Here is a 17,228-nt window from a genome sequence, read left to right as displayed (position 1 = left end):
ACAAAACGAAGTAGGTAAGTCGTATGATTCAGATGAATTATTTCAATAAACAGATTTTGTTTAAATGGAGCTCTTTTATTAAACGGTCTTATTTAGTTTGACCTGTTTGTTTGTCTGAATCAAATGGGAATCTAACCCCCTTCCTGACGTCCGATCGCTCTGATATTTGGTATACACTCTTAATCTTGATGACTATACAATACACGCCCTTTAAAACCATTTAATATACAATATTCTTATGTATTACTTGCATCAACTGTGACTTGGAGATCATATTGAATGAACCATCCATGGCATTTGGATTGCACTGTACTATATTGTAGGGAACTTACTTACCAATCAAGCGAATTCCTTCATCAAACCGGGCATAGATGTAATGCCGAAATTCTCAGTGAGAAACTTTACACAAGTTATTTGATTATTATATTAGCAAATTTATCAGATTATCCGTGACTTAGGCTTCTAAGCCAGGGTTAACAAAACAAACCAGTTTGCCTAGAGATCGCAGAGTTATTGCTTTGTTTATTGAGGTACTTAGTTACTTGCCTTCTGTTGTTTCTGATAACTTTCTAGCTGATAATCTTTGTCTATCGATTAGGTACTCCAACAGCTGATATTTCAGTTACTAGGACCCCTTTAGGCATATTTTAGAAGACTTACCTACATTGTTTTTTTCTGTATCGTTTGGTGCGTTTACAAGTATACAATTTCACATACACATTACACACAGATTTGGAACACTGGTTTATGGATTACACACACTAATTATTGCTCTGTACAGGAATAGAGCTCGGAACACATTACACAGCAGCCGGTTGCCCGATTACTAAACTCTTTGAGCAGTCATTTAGGGAATTAATAAATGATAATTACGTTATCATGATTTTAAAATAGACTAGTTGTTAATTATCTCATTAATTTCCCCTTTGAGTGATCGTAATGACTCTGGTCGTGTGCATTCTTGTATTTATATACATTAACTAGAAAGCGATGTGGTCGGGATAACAAAATGTTGTGGGATTAAGTAAATGCCATTGTAAATGCTTTAGCAATGTAAACCAAATAAGTGTGTATTACTAATGCCTTTATTTTAATTAGCAAATTAATAAATAACTTGTTTTGATTGGGTCAGTTAGTTAAATAAGTAAATATTATATAGTCTTTTTTAAGTTTTCGTGGACTTAAAAATTCTGAAAAACTGACAGAAGATTTATGATTTTATGTGTGTGATTTTATAATAGTAGGTATCTAATAGTGATTAGTAAAGTGGCAATCGATAGGTCACGTCGGTCGTAGGACGGATGCCGCTGGGCCAGGAAAGTGATCGAGTGGCGACCGCGGATCGGAAGACGTAGCGTGGGCGGCCTCCCACTAGGTGGACTGAGCCAGTGGATGCAGGTGGTGAGTTGTCATTCAACGTGGAGAATTAAGAAGGAGGCTTTTGTTCAGATGATGATAATGAATAGGGATTAAATTAAAGAATCACGTCGTCACTATATATTATTTAATATCTTTGTTTTATTTTATTTCTCTTCACTGTACAATAACCACATTAAATTACATTATTACAACAACAGTTTAAACAAGTAGGTAATTCCTCATCCTATTTTACAACAAACACACACACATACAAACATTATCAGGCACAAATATAAATTGACACAAAAATAAAATCCAATTAATAATATAAATGTTCGATATAATGACAAATTTAACATTTTAAAAATTTTCCTTTCCTGTAAACATCAGTTAGAACATTTGCAGTAACAATACATATGTTTGCGCAACGTTTTTTCCTAGAAGTAGGGTGCTTTTCCACCACAGACGTGCTATGTAGCTATCCTACATAGATGTAATTGGTGAGCTGAGAAACTATATGACCGTTCCCACCGATACTAAGCTATCTAGATGTGCGAAGAAGATGCGCAGCTCGAGTATGCGATGTATATGCATAGCACGCATCTTTCATTCATATAAAAAGCATAGCTTAGCTGAGTCCGTTTCCACTAGTGCCAAGTTATATGTACCATAAAATAGCAGTATACAACGTAGCATAGCATATCTCTGGAGGAAAAGCAAACTAGTTTACAGTTTTTTACTTTATATGTACGCAGTGAATAAGTGCTTTCCTTCCAATTACATTAATGTGTCTCCACTCTTTGTGCCACAGCCACGCATTAACACTACCACGCCACACTTTTAATTCTACCACATTAAAACTAATATGCATTTTATTTCAAGGAAATAAGGTCTATAATAAAACCTACCGCGACGTCTAAATGTTTTGTACTTCTGTGACAACAGCACAATATGTCGGCTCTAAAATTAGGACTAGCAGGACACTATACTACACACATACCTACTTATAATGAAATGAAATAAACTTAGTCAGTACATAATATCAACACATTCTGTCTCGCTCACACGTTCTTTTGAAATACTTTCCATAATTCGAGTCTCCAGTTCAAATGAAATATACCTACTAAATACTTTTGACTAAATATCTAACGGCCGTACTCAGTGACATTTGATGATTACTTCAACTATTCCTCAGTAACGATTTAGTATCGAAAACAATTGCTGGGTTAAGTAACCATAAAACGACTCTGAGTAAGGCGGTAAATATGCCTATGAATATGTGATACTATACTTTGGTAAGTAGTATAAAACACAGTTACTCTTCGAGTTACAACTGGGTACGTTTTATAAATGTAACCAGCAAAAGAGCAACGAATATTTTAACTGCCTAACTTTTGGGTCTTATTCCGCTGACAATAAAGACGTAACACAACAGAAAATATACACAAAACAACAAATAATATTTGAAGCCTGCTCTGATCCTCTGCATCATTCATCTGGACTACATATAGAACAGAACTATCCTTATAATTCACGTTACCTAATTTTTTTACTAAATTCTTGTCACCAGATCCAGGAACAACATCTTAGGTTGTGTCCACACTGCGCTTATAAACTTTTCAATCTCCATTGATTAAGTAGGTACCTACTCGTATACTCGCAGTTACTGTTTGTCAACTTCCAACTCTTTCTCAACTTTCTTGTCCAACACTGGAGCCATTTCCTCTGCAAATAAAACGTTCCGTTAAAGTCACTTTTCTATCTATGTGTAGAATCATGCGAGTTCGATCTGTAGTGGCCTTTTGAGGAAAGTGAGCCACCACAGCGTTCTGAGCCGACCCGTTCTTATGGCAGTACATATTATAACATAATAGGTAAAAATGGGTGTTACAATAATTCAAAAAATTCGCACCGCCGTCCATTGCCTTGTAAATATACACCGTACCTAAATCGTGATAATCATTATGTTCATGTTACCTGGATCAGCTTTCCTCCTGTCCTTGAAGTCGGGACTGTCCCAGGGTTGTCGCTCGGAGCTCCCGAATATGACGTAGATGAGGTTGGTGCCGATGCCCATGGACGCGAACAGTAGGAACACGATCCTCCAGCGACTGATGTCCGACTGAAAGGAAATATTGTTTTAACCAAGTGCTTTCTAAGACCAATAACCCCATAAAAGTTCCAAAGAACCATCCCAAATATGGGGATATTGGTCTCTTTCTCTAGTTCATTTGTGAGGATCTAAGTTACGTACATGATATTCCTCAGACTAAAAAGTATTCCTAGTACTCGCTTAACCACGAATAGTAATATATGTCGCATATTTTAAATAATTCATAGATCTAAATTCAACCATAATCACGAATTCTATATTGTTGCCATTTACAAAAGCGAATTTGTATGAGACATAAAGAATTCACACCCGATTCGCCGGCTACATCCGCACCTGTTTGAACTTGTTCCCTTGTTTTGAATATAAAATAACTTTACAGTAACAAGGATTTATAAATTACTAGATGCGGCTCGATATTACTATAATAATATAGAATAAACTGAAGTAAGCTGCTCACATGGGTAGGAACTTTGTTAAACGTCGTTACAGACGAGTAACTTACATTCTAAGTAATGTATGATTCTACCATCAAATTAAATACTGCTCCAGAATTTTACCAAAATAATGATAGTAGAGTTACCATTACATTCAACATACAACAGCATTATGGGTAATTGTGTATCAGTGTTTGTAAATGAACTCGTAGCACAAAAGGTTTCAAAGCTATGTAAGATTATATAAAACATTTGTACTTACTGGATCATTCTGTAATATGTAACTGGTAACAACTGGAGTGAGGATGCTGCCGATACCTCCAGCGAAGTTGGTCAGAGATAGCAACACGCCGGCAAACTGTGGCGATAGATCCAAATGGTTCACCTGGAAGTAATCAGATTTTAAAACAAGAGTTATAAAAAATCATCTAAGAGAGGATTTTCTGTAAAAGTGTAGTAGACAAATTTTGTTAAGTATATTCTACTTAATGGATGAATAAAGTAGTTTATACAGACATTGAGGAAAAACTTATAATTTGCATAGAAAACTGGTTTACTACAACTCTCATTTCCAGATAATGCAATTAAAAACGTACCATAAACCCAGCCGAGATGAATCCAAACAAGAAGAACACCATGACCAGGATCCCGACGACTATGTTCTTGTGCTCAGGACCCAGGAACGCGAGGCAGATTATACCGATACCTCCACCGACCAGAGCTGGGAATAAAACAATAAGACTTTGAATGTTATTCTTCATAATAAGATTATTATAAAACTTTATTTGAATAAAAAAGGCAGCGTTTCGTCTGGCCCTCTGTTTAGGATAAACTTAAAAACGGGTGAATAGTCGTTAATGTGGTTTTCTACGCTAGATAGAAGGTCTGATTGAACTTAACATCGTTCGTGAATGTTTAATTATCACAAGTTATGCCGTAGGCGGTAAACTAGTACCTAAAAGGTTACAAACAAGTTTATAACTCTAGTATTTACAAACAACTTTAGTATGTTAACTCTGGTTACTTACCTAACGAATTGAATATTTTTCTACAAACACCCAGTGGTAGCCAGCCCTTGTTGTAAATCTTCTGGCAGACTATACCGGAGCCGATGGAACCCACCCACATACCGATAAATGGTAATGCTGACAATGTGGCACTCTGGAAATACATTCAGAAAAATAATACACAATTAATACATGAGAACTTTGATTAAAACGCTGATGAAAATATTGAGCCAAATACCATAAAATCTTTAAATGAGATAATTACAGAAATTTTCAAAAACCGAATAAAGCCCAGTAATACTTTGCCCGATCCGGGAATGAAACCCTTTGTCCGGCAGTCGCATCACTCGCAATGTTGAATATTGGGTGTATATTGTATACCGGCATTACGTGGCGTAAAGTGCATCTCTGTCTACCCCTTCGGGGATGAAAGGCGTAGCGTTGTTTTTGTAGACATTGAGTCAATCATAAAAGCCAAAAAGTTGAATGAAAACTTGTTGTGTACTTACATTTCTCAGCGAAATATTCATGCCCCTCTCCAAATAAGTGGGGAGGTCCACGAAGAACAGGATGAACACCATGCTGCCGCCCACGTGGGACACCATGATCGCCCACAGCGCGGGCGTGCGGAATATCTCGCGCCAAGGGGTCGCTTGCCGTTGCTGGAAGATACATTACTTGAGTCAAAATCTGTTTTAATAGTTTAACTGAAATGGTTGTTAGCTTCTCAACTGTCTAAGAAACTGCTTCTATTGTGTATGGTGTTGAAATTTCTTGGGTTGTTTAGATACTTTTGTATCCTAATAAGGTCAAATGTTACATGTACAATTTAATTGGTTAATTTTCACACGAAATTAGTACAGCTGCAAAGGAATCCACATTAGCTAAAGTAAGCTTATCGACTCTACATGTGACCAGAACGTTGGCTATTTCTTCGGTCAGAAGATAAGTATTCACCGTTGCAAGTCTTTTGGGAGCATTTTTCAGTGACAGTGATGCGGATGAGTACTTTGACGCCTAATGGAGGGAATATTTCTTTTTTTTTATGTTTTAGTTTTAAATAATTTAAATTTAAATAATTTAATTACTTATTAATGCCGTATAATTTAGCTATTTAATAAAAGCATCGTTTTACTTACAAACGATTAAAAATAATGAAAACACTCACTCTTGACTCCGTACTAGTATCAAGTCCCATTTCAATAAAATTCTTCTCCTCCTCAGTCATCATGGAGTGCTCTCCAGGACTGCTAGCTGAGAACCAGTACCACAGCGCTGACGTCAGGAACATGATCGCTGAGGTCACGTAGAAGATCATCTTCCAGCCTAGAGCTGTTTCTGACAGGTAGCCTGACAGAGGCATCGCTATTATTGTGCCTATTTGTGATCCTGGAGATAAGAGATTTTATGGTATAAGCATAAATGCTAGCATACATGGTTATAGTATTAGCGTAGCATAGCATAGATGTATAGACACATAATTAAAAGATAAGTTCAGGTAGATAAAACAAAATTTTGTTGGAGTATTTTGTATCACTTAAGTTGCAATCAAGCTTATTCTGGGTGGTTTAAATTAATTCACCATCACTTTTGACTCTACAATAGTAAAAATATCATATTTTGTTCAGTTTTAATAGTAGGGTTTTTTTTAATTGGAGAATTCGTTATGCGGTGATTGTTCATACAGTAACTCCCTCTCCCTTTTTTCTCTCACTCTCTCTCTCTCTCTTTCTGCCTACCTCTATCTTTTTAAATATGGTAGAAGTTTATCAGCTTAAAATGTAGTATACCTGAGTACACGATGCCAGTGTAAGTGGTCCGCTCGCTGGTCGGCAGCCACCTGCCGAGGAGTGTGTGGCTGGCCGGGAACAGGCACGCCTGCGTCAGCCCCATCATCACACGCGTCACGCAGACTAGTGGCCAACCACCCTGGAACATTGGACCTTGTGTTATTTGAGAATAAGGATGTAAATTGGTAAATGAAAGAACTAATAATTATGTTTTTAAGTAGGTACACAATCTTGTGACAACGAGTTTCTGTTAAAACATAAACGCAACGCAACGTCACGCCTTTTATCCCCGAAGGTGTACGCAGAGATGCACATTACGGCACGAAATGCCACTATACAAAATACACCCACTTTATACCATATATGTTACAATTCCCGTGTTATAGGAGGTGAGCCTATTGCCATAATTATATTGGACACAATTCCAGACTCCATGCTACTACTGAGAAATTTTTGAAAAACCTAAAAGGACCAGTAATACTTTGCCCGACCCAGGAATCGAACCTGAGATCTCTTATCCGGCAATCGCACTTGCGACCATTCGACCAACGAGGCAGTCAAACATAAACACAGCTATTAATATCACTACAAACTCGTCATGACAAGTTTTGTTTACTATTCATATCGCTCCTCAATCGCCATCAAACTTTAATCAATTAGTTTCTCAGTTACAGATAGGGTCTGTCAAGTTTAACTGATTTACTAACGAGGGGACCGGAGTTCAATTCGATACGTTTTGAGAAATGCGTCATTTTAGTAGCAAGTTATTTATACACGAAGCTGTTTTAATGGGGTCTCGGGTTCGATTCCCGGGTCGGACAAAGTATTACTGGGCTTTTTTCGGTTTATCGAAAATTTCTCAGTAGCACGGAGTCTGGAATTGTGTCCAGTATATGACAATGGCATTGTGTCCAGTATATGGCAATAGGCTCACCCCATTTTACATAGAACTTATAACACAAATGGTAAAAAGTAGGTGTACATTGTATAGCGGTATTACGTGCCGTAATGTGCACCTCTGTCTACCCCTTAGGGGATAAAAGGCGTGTATTGCGTTGCGTTACACGAAGCTGTTTTAATGTTAACATTCATTCTAGATTATTCTTTACTCTGCATATACTGTGCTTGCTTTGCTTACGAAGTTTATTGCAAGTTGTTTCCGAAGCTGTATAAAGAATAGCGCGTACAAACAAACAAACTCTCCAGTTTTATTATATTGGCATAGACGATATGTAAGCTCTTAGTATGAACAGTAGGAACATTATGTTATGTGAAATGCATAACTTTTATGCGTATAAAAGTTTATGTTGTTCTGCGGTAATATGGAAACATTGCGTCGCCTGCACACGGTATTATATAGTTTTATAACAAGTGCTATTGAACGTAAACATAATAGTAACTGCATGTTAAGATAACATTACACGTCATCATAACGCTCATGTTATTCATGAATAAGAGCCCCGTTGTGTCTTGAAATTAGTTGAACTATACTCGAATATTACACATATTATGTTGACAATACATTTTAATTGATTAGAAACGTATCACGCTATTTTTTATACAAAGTACAAGTTATAATATTAGCTATGAACTGTAATAAAAAAAATACATAGGTGCTTACCAAACTAGCTAATACGGGGAAGAGTCCAGTCAGACATCCGTTGGCCAAGAGTGCTACCAGCAGGATGGGTTTGCCTCCGAACCTCTTGGCTAGTACTCCGGCAGGAACTTGCATGCACATGTAGCCCCAGAAGAACGATGAGAGGATCAGACCCTGGATCTTCTTGTCCCATTCGTACACCTAGTAGCAAATTTTTACATTAAGTTAATTTCACAAGGTTATAATTTGGTGGTTACTGAAGATAAACTTACTAAAGTTCATTTTGGAACGAATATTTATAATATCATATTACTTATGTATGTATAGTAAATTAATATCTAACACTGCCAAAAGGAACAATCTATAAAATCATTATCAAAAACGATCAGTACAAAACCGACACACGGCCAATAATGTTTTGTCTAAATGGGAATCGAACCCGAGACAGACAACAACGAGATCAAGACCCTTGCTGCTATCAGCGGTTGTGCTTGGTGCCCAACGTGACAATCCAATTCGTCGTATAAAAGTATCTATAAATCATTTATAGATACACATCTTTAATGTATCAATCATGTTAAAGCAAAAATATTTTAATGTGTATTGTCATCAAAAATTAGAGCATGTACCACAAATCAGATCGATCTGTCGTCAAGAAGGAAAAATAATTCCAATGACTAAATTTGACCCAAACAAACAAACAGATCAAGCGAAATAGAACTGTTTAATAATAATAAGACAGTTCTTTTTCGCTCACAGCTACAAATGTTAGGGATTTTTCCACCCATGCTTATGGAAAAATGTATAAAAGATCACATGTATATATGTATATGTAACAATGTGATAAGGATCCTTAAACAAAGACATGTGTGATTGTACACATAATATTTGTTTGCTTATTTAATAATAAACTTATCGCCCTGTTGTACTGTCGCACGTAGATCTTCTGTTTGTGCTTCTATGCGACGCGTACTATTTATATCTAGGTATTGCGTCGATGAGTCGAGCAATGTCACGTGTGTTTACTATCTTCTTTCTTTACTTCATACGCGGGTTTATTCTGTGATAGTTCCTCGATTTTAGTAATTTTCTAAATCTAATCTTGGTAGACAAGACTAAAAATAAAATTAGAGTGTTTGTTTATAATATTGAAATAACCGCTTTTACTACATGCATGGATACATCAAAATAATATATTTTACCATTTTTGTTTGTTTATCTGTCTGTTTATTCTGGCTTATCTTCAGAGATTCTGAAATGGCTGGAGCAAATTGATGACAAAATGATCTACTAGTCTGATTACAAGACCAATATCCATAGTAATTACCTCGGCAGTAGATCCGTTATGGTGTTTGACATCGGTCATGGCGAGGATGGCGACCCCCATGCTGCTGCGCGCCAGCAGGAGAGCTATCATGGTGAACGACATGCAGATCATCTGCACGTGGCGGACGCCGAACCCATGGTCTGGAAACAAAAAGTTATTTTAGGCCATTATATACTATACGTAGTTAATATCTGGAAAAGGTAGATGGAGGTATAGTAACACCTTAGGGATGAAGTATACTATTTCAAAATACTAGGTTCAGTAACACAAAGAAAATAAATTATGGAATAGGGGCTGACGGGTCACTTGATTGTAAGCGATCAGGGCCGCTCATGGACACCTGCAAAACCAGAGGAGGCATAGGCGCGTTGCCAGCCTTTTAAAAAGAAATACGCTCTTCTCTTTTCAAGAGACTCAGTGCTTTTTATGATAATGTATGCCAATATTACCATGCGTGATCCTGGAAATGATCCCAACATCTTTTATTTGATTGATAACTGCCCTTGCGACCATTTAACCAACATCGACCAAGGGTCAATACATAAATTGTACGACAAAAATCCCCCTCAATATAAATTACTAATAAAGGATCCGAGGTCAATGTTCCCTAACATTTCCTGGGTGGTATCATTTAATGAATAACAATTAAAGTAAAAATAGCGAACACATCGACCGAGGTCAGGCATCCTAGATACAGCTACAGTGTCACAGTGTTAGCTTCATTGTATCAGTCAGTCAGTGACAGAGCGCATTCAAGTTTATCATAATGTTGCAATTGTACGCGCTGCCGATAAAATCTACATAAATTAACGCGTTCATGACACTACAGGGCCGGATTCAATACGTCAATACGTAGTAAGGGTAGCATTTGCTACGGGTCCTGTACAAAAACCCGCGCGGTCTCTGGCTTAGAGTATTTTTTGGGTGAAACTTACAGGCCTAAAAGTTCTAAGAATTATCTTCCCTACTCAGTTGAATCCGTCTTTCAACACACAACTTGTATAAGATTGAGGGGCCCTCAATAGAATAAAGTTTTCAATGAGGCCGCTTAAATAATCCGCCACTGTAATAGTTGTAAAGATAAATGATGTAGGTACTCATATACATATAAATGTGTGCAATTGGAAGTTAAATAGATATAAGAATGAGGGGATAGGAACCGATTACTTTTTAATTACCGAGTACAGTGCTTCGAGCACGTTTCGCACTATACTGGCGATAAGCTGCGCTCGGCGAAATAGATTTCTAATTGTGTTTTAATTTGGTTTAGTCTTCATATCGTATTTACTTTGCAATTTTCTGCTATAGCTTTATAGTCGTGATAATTGTCTAGATTTGGTTCATATTACGCCACACTATTAGAACTTTGCTATAAAATACTTTACTTGCCTTTTGACCATATAAAAAGCGTCAAAAATGTGACATCTGCCTTCAAAACTCTATAAGCTTACTGTGCCTGACTCTAGTGTATAAGGATTTTTTTATTGAACAAGCCGGTAAACGACCTGACGGATCATCTGATGGTAAGCAATCGCCGCCGCCCGTGGACACTAGAAACACCAGAGGCGTTACAAGTGCGATGCCAGCCTTTTGGGGGTTAGAAATTTAAGGGAATTGGACATCACAGTATTTTTGATTTGAATACCTCCTTTATAAACCTTTCTCAACCTTTCTATCGCAATAAAAACCTATTAAGAAATACCCCCAACCGTAGGACACAAAATGTAAGTAGGCAAGTAATACAGAGATCAGAGCGACATTAATCTGGGCGGGTGTAATCACGTCGGCATCGACCGCGCGCCGCAGTTCAGTAAGTAGTCGCCGGATTGTTCCGCTGATCCCATAAACGAGGACATACTTACATGTCGTGTCGTGATACTCTAGATGTATATTAGGTTAAGTGTGGAAGAGCTATGCTTTGGCACGAATGACCGGAATGATACCATGGGCTCACAGAAAACCGACGTGCAATAACGCTCGCGTAGTGTTTTGCCGTATGGGTGAGGTTATTGGAGGCTCAATTCCCCCTCTCCCTAATCTCCAAGTCCCCAATCCTCATAAACCTAACCTTCAAAAAACCGGCAACGTACCGAAAACACCAAAGGAGTTACTCCTCTCGTGTTTTGGTATACAAAGGTGGCACCGATTGCATACCATTAAGTGATCCGTCTGCTCGCGTGCTTGCGGCTGATTAATCCAAAGCGGAGGCCCCATCGCCACGACACGACACATCAGTATGTTTGGGTCTTTATTTGAATAGGACAATGTAATCGTTTTTCACTGTTTACTCCGCTACTTATTATCGATTCCCCGGGTTCAGGCCTCGGTTGGATGACTATTGTAATATATTTTGTGTTAAAAATAGAATCAGGAGCGGGATCACATTATTTGATATTTGGTTCTTTGGGACAAGGATGATTTAGTATAATACTAGCTTTTGCCCGCGACTTCGTTCGCGTGGAATAGTGACTTCCGGCAAATTTTTGGTTTTAACCACATAGTTCCCATAGCTATAGGCTGATGATGATGATGAAGAGTTCCCGATCTCGCGGGATCTTTTCAAAAATGAGATGTGGAAGATATTCTAGGGAACTCTTCAAAAATCAACATAATGAGCTCTGCGTTTGATTTTAATAGATGTATACTCACTTAGGGCATTGAAAAAATAGTTTAAAAACGGACTTTAACTAAAGAAATATTATAATCTTTCCGAACTTAAGATGAAAACTAACTTAAAACTAAAGAAAGCTACGAATTACGAATTTATAACAATTAAAAAAGAAATTATATTAGAACCTATCCTTTATGCTATAATAACCAAGCTTAAACTAAATAATTTAAAAGAAACGACTTAAATCTAATCTAATTAATTTATAAATTAGACTTACAATTTTATTAAAAAAACTAACTACAGTAACTACTAATAATCGATATCAAACTAAACCTACGTTAAAAAGTTTAACCAGAAAACCAGGAAAACCCAACAAATAAACTTATTAATTGACAAATACAACGAAACCAATTTAGAATATACGAAACAGCAGGACCACTACAGACAAATAATCATACGACTGATAATACACATTTTCTACAATAGTACCGAAGCGCTCGGCCGATACCCAACCAAATAATTGTAACAAAACCATAGCGCAATCTATTTCGATCCCAACGCCATCTATCGAGGATAAAGACAACTTGGATTATTTATTTATACTCCGTTCGGGCATTTTCTTTGTACTAAAAGTTTAATTATATTGATATAATATTTTTCATACCTTTTTACTATTTGTTAACTTTTTTCGATGAATTAAAACAATAACATGAACCGAAGTCGTGTAACGATCGACATAGAATTATCTATACTCCGTTAGAGCGCTTTCTTTGTACTAAAAGTTGTATTATGTTATATTTTTCATTGCTTTTTACTATTTTGTAAAAACAAATTTCCAATGAATTAAAACAATAACATGAACTGAACAATTGTAATTACACCATTGCGCGATCAACGCCATCTATCTACGGAGTATAGGAACAGCCCGACATTGTTCAATTCCGTACTATAAGTACGAAATTGAACAATAGATGGCGCTGTATGTCCGGAATAAATTTATTTTTTATTTTATTTTTATTTTATTTTTATTTTATTTTTATTTTATTTTTATTTTATTTTTATTTTATTTTTATTTTATTTTTATTTTATTTTTATTTTATTTTTATTTTATTTTTATTTTATTTTTATTTTATTTTTATTTTTATTTTATTTTTATTTTTATTTTATTTTTATTTTTATTTTATTTTTATTTTATTTTATTTTTATTTTATTTTATTTTATATTTTATATTATTTTTATTTTATTTTTATTTTATTTTTATTTTATTTTTATTTTATTTTTTGATTTTTGAAATAAAAATATATTTATGTCCTTTCTAAGGTTCTAAACTATATCTGTACCAAATTTCAACCAAATCCGTCAAATAGTTGCGGAGATTAATGGTATAAGCATAGAATGTTCGACGTGATTCTTTAATTTGACATAACTTTTTTATTTATGAACCGATTGACATGAAACAAACACTAAATGTAAATTTAAGCATCCCACAATATATTGGTGAAAACCGCATCCAACTCGGATCAGCCGTTTCTGAGATTAGCGCGCACAGACGAACAGACAAACAGACAAACAGACAAACAGACAAACAGACAAACAGACAAACAGACAAAAAAAAGTTAATTACATTTTTGGGTTCGACATCGACATAACAATAACCCCTGCTATTTTTTTTATTTTTATTTTCAATGTACAGACAGCACTTTTCTACGATTTTATTATATGTATAGAATAGATTAGTGGGTACTTACAGGGGGTGACGCTTTCCAAATCTTTCTTCGAAGAGTTTGTCATTTGTTTTGTTTTAATATTTTACAGTTACATAAAATGAGATTTGTAACACTTTAATACGATTTAATACACACCATAGATCATGTTCTAATCTCCGAAAAACGGGGTCCTATTGTAGCGGAGTTCTATTTTAATATATTTCACCGAGACCACCAACACTGTCATGTTCATCTATTTTAATAATCTATACATATAATAAAATCGTAGAAAAGTGCTGTCTGTACATTGAAAATAAAAATAAAAAAAATAGCAGGGGTTATTGTTATGTCGATGTCGAACCCAAAAATGTAATTAACTTTTTTTTTGTCTGTTTGTCTGTTTGTCTGTTTGTCTGTTTGTCTGTTCGTCTGTGCGCGCTAATCTCAGAAACGGCTGATCCGAGTTGGATGCGGTTTTCACGAATATATTGTGGGATGCTTAAATTTACATTTAGTGTTTGTTTCATGTCAATCGGTTCATAAATAAAAAAGTTATGTCAAATTAAAGAATCACGTCGAACATTCTATGCTTATACCATTAATCTCCGCAACTATTTGACGGATTTGGTTGAAATTTGGTACAGATATAGTTTAGAACCTTAGAAAGGACATAGATATATTTTTATTTCAAAAATCAAAAAATAAAATAAAAATAAAAATAAAATAAAAATAAATTTATTCCTGACATACAGCGCCATCTATTGTTCAATTTCGTACTTATAGTACGGAATTGAACAATGTCGGGCTGTTCCTATACTCCGTAGATAGATGGCGTTGATCGCGCAATGGTGTAATTACAATTGTTCAGTTCATGTTATTGTTTTAATTCATTGGAAATTTGTTTTTACAAAATAGTAAAAAGCAATGAAAAATATAACATAATACAACTTTTAGTACAAAGAAAACGCTCTAACGGAGTATAGATAATTCTATGTCGATCGTTACACGACTTCGGTTCATGTTATTGTTTTAATTCAAAGAAAAAAGTTAACAAATAGTAAAAAGGTATGAAAAAAATTATATCAATATAATTAAACTTTTAGTACAAAGAAAATGCCCGAACGGAGTATAAATAAATAATCCAAGTTGTCTTTATCCTCGATAGATGGCGTTGGGAGCGAAATAGATTGCGCTATGGTTTTGTTACAATTATTTGGTTGGGTATCGGCCGAGCGCTTCGGTACTATTGTAGAAAATGTGTATTATCAGTCGTATGATTATTTGTCTGTAGTGGTCCTGCTGTTTCGTATATTCTAAATTGGTTTCGTTGTATTTGTCAATTAATAAGTTTATTTGTTGGGTTTTCCTGGTTTTCTGGTTAAACTTTTTAACGTAGGTTTAGTTTGATATCGATTATTAGTAGTTACTGTAGTTAGTTTTTTTAATAAAATTGTAAGTCTAATTTATAAATTAATTAGATTAGATTTAAGTCGTTTCTTTTAAATTATTTAGTTTAAGCTTGGTTATTATAGCATAAAGGATAGGTTCTAATATAATTTCTTTTTTAATTGTTATAAATTCGTAATTCGTAGCTTTCTTTAGTTTTAAGTTAGTTTTCATCTTAAGTTCGGAAAGATTATAATATTTCTTTAGTTAAAGTCCGTTTTTAAACTATTTTTTCAATGCCCTAAGTGAGTATACATCTATTAAAATCAAACGCAGAGCTCATTATGTTGATTTTTGAAGAGTTCCCTGGAATATCTTCCACATCTCATTTTTGAAGAGATCCCGCGAGATCGGGAACTATGTGGTTAAAACCAAAAATTTGCCGGAAGTCACTATTCCACGCGAACGAAGTCGCGGGCAAAAGCTAGTATGTAATAAAATTGGTTCCGCTATTTAATTAATGGTGACAGCCACAACTAGTTTTTGATTATTTGATTACAAACATAGAAAGACATTAATTGCAATGTTATTATCATCTGTACCAAAATTGTGGTTAATAACTACTGAAGTTATGTTATAACAGACTACATTACATTTTTAAACGATTGGTAGTACAATAGGTCGAGTAGATGTAAGTGAGGCTGCCAATATAGAGGTCTTATGAATTATTCTTGAGTTGATTAAATTTTATTGTGTTTAAGTAACCGTTAGCTTTTATGAGTTTTTAATTATGTAGGGAGATAGTATATTATTTATAGCAACGAGTATTTATGAAATAATAATATAATTTTAATTGATTCGTAATATTTTTACATTGAAAGTTTTTGACGATATTTTTCCTAATTTATAAGTAAAAAAAATAAAAAAGTACAATATTTACATTTGACTTCGTGTCCCTCCGAGTCCTTCCCCTCACATTTCTCTTTATGTTCCGTCATCTTGACTCCTCCCGTCACTCCTCGGCAAGGAATGAGACACCACAAGAAACTCAAACTTATTAATATGAATATGTAATTAACACTATCATTACAAATTAACCTGTATCATTTAGGTGTTAGGGTGTAAAGTTGAATGGTATCGTTGACTAGAGACTGACAACTAGTGATGTATATTTAATATTATATTAGTATCAGTGAACAGGTATTAGTTGGTATTTGTCTTAATGATATGTAATATCTCAACTTACACCAGCGTCTAGAGAACCGATTTATTTTTAAATTTTTATCAACGACTGTATTTGTTAAGATATGATGCTGTAATATAAATTCAAAGTTGAAGTTAATGCACTTTAATGAGATACAGTCGTTGAGTGAAGCGATGTGAGTATTATGTCAAAGGAATTGGTTATTTTAAGTGTCAGACATTTTTGTACTAAATAATATAAGGTGACGTGAGTTTGAGTCTTATTTTGGGTTTATCCAGTCATTTCATATTAGTATTTTTTTGCTCTGATACTGACAAATTCCTTAAAAAAAGTAAGAACGATCTACAACGATTTCATACATTCTGTAATTTTTTAAATAAGAAAATTCATATTTATCTTCTCCCAGCTCGGGAACCGAATCCAAGACCTCTTACACAGTTACAGTCACACTTACAAGCTCTCACCCATTGCGACAACCAGTGAGGTGATAATAGTAAGTCATGTTAATGACTTTATTTGCTTATCATCAGTAGATTGTTGTGCTCAGCCAAATATTTGCCGCGTGCTACCGTCATTGTTCTGTATCATACCATATAACGCGGTTATAAAACAGTAGTTATGTTGCAGTCATACAAACACACTGATTTTGGACTAGTATGCCTAAGTTTTTTGATCTAATGGGGTAACCAAT

The 17,228-nt window shown here is 35.1% G+C and overlaps 1 protein-coding gene across 1 annotated transcript; it reads right to left on the bottom strand.

Annotated features, from left to right (window-relative positions):
• Positions 1-1,487: 1,487 nt before the first annotated feature.
• Positions 1,488-16,438, bottom strand: LOC118269246 (putative inorganic phosphate cotransporter). The gene is made up of 11 exons (XM_035584257.2): positions 16,274-16,438; positions 9,631-9,770; positions 8,325-8,504; positions 6,704-6,842; positions 6,082-6,302; positions 5,423-5,575; positions 4,935-5,067; positions 4,503-4,627; positions 4,169-4,291; positions 3,337-3,481; positions 1,488-3,084 (listed from the first exon to the last, which is right to left on the bottom strand). Exons 1-11 carry the CDS (start codon positions 16,329-16,331, stop codon positions 3,023-3,025), a joined length of 1,479 nt encoding a protein of 492 aa, XP_035440150.2. The 5' UTR covers positions 16,332-16,438; the 3' UTR covers positions 1,488-3,022.
• Between the last annotated feature and the right edge of the window lie 790 nt (positions 16,439-17,228).

This window comes from Spodoptera frugiperda, chromosome 2, assembly GCF_023101765.2.
Source record: "Spodoptera frugiperda isolate SF20-4 chromosome 2, AGI-APGP_CSIRO_Sfru_2.0, whole genome shotgun sequence".
Classification (NCBI taxonomy): domain Eukaryota; kingdom Metazoa; phylum Arthropoda; class Insecta; order Lepidoptera; family Noctuidae; genus Spodoptera; species Spodoptera frugiperda.
The sequence above is the reverse complement of the archived record's forward strand: the minus strand, read 5'-3'. Positions and strand labels throughout refer to the sequence as shown.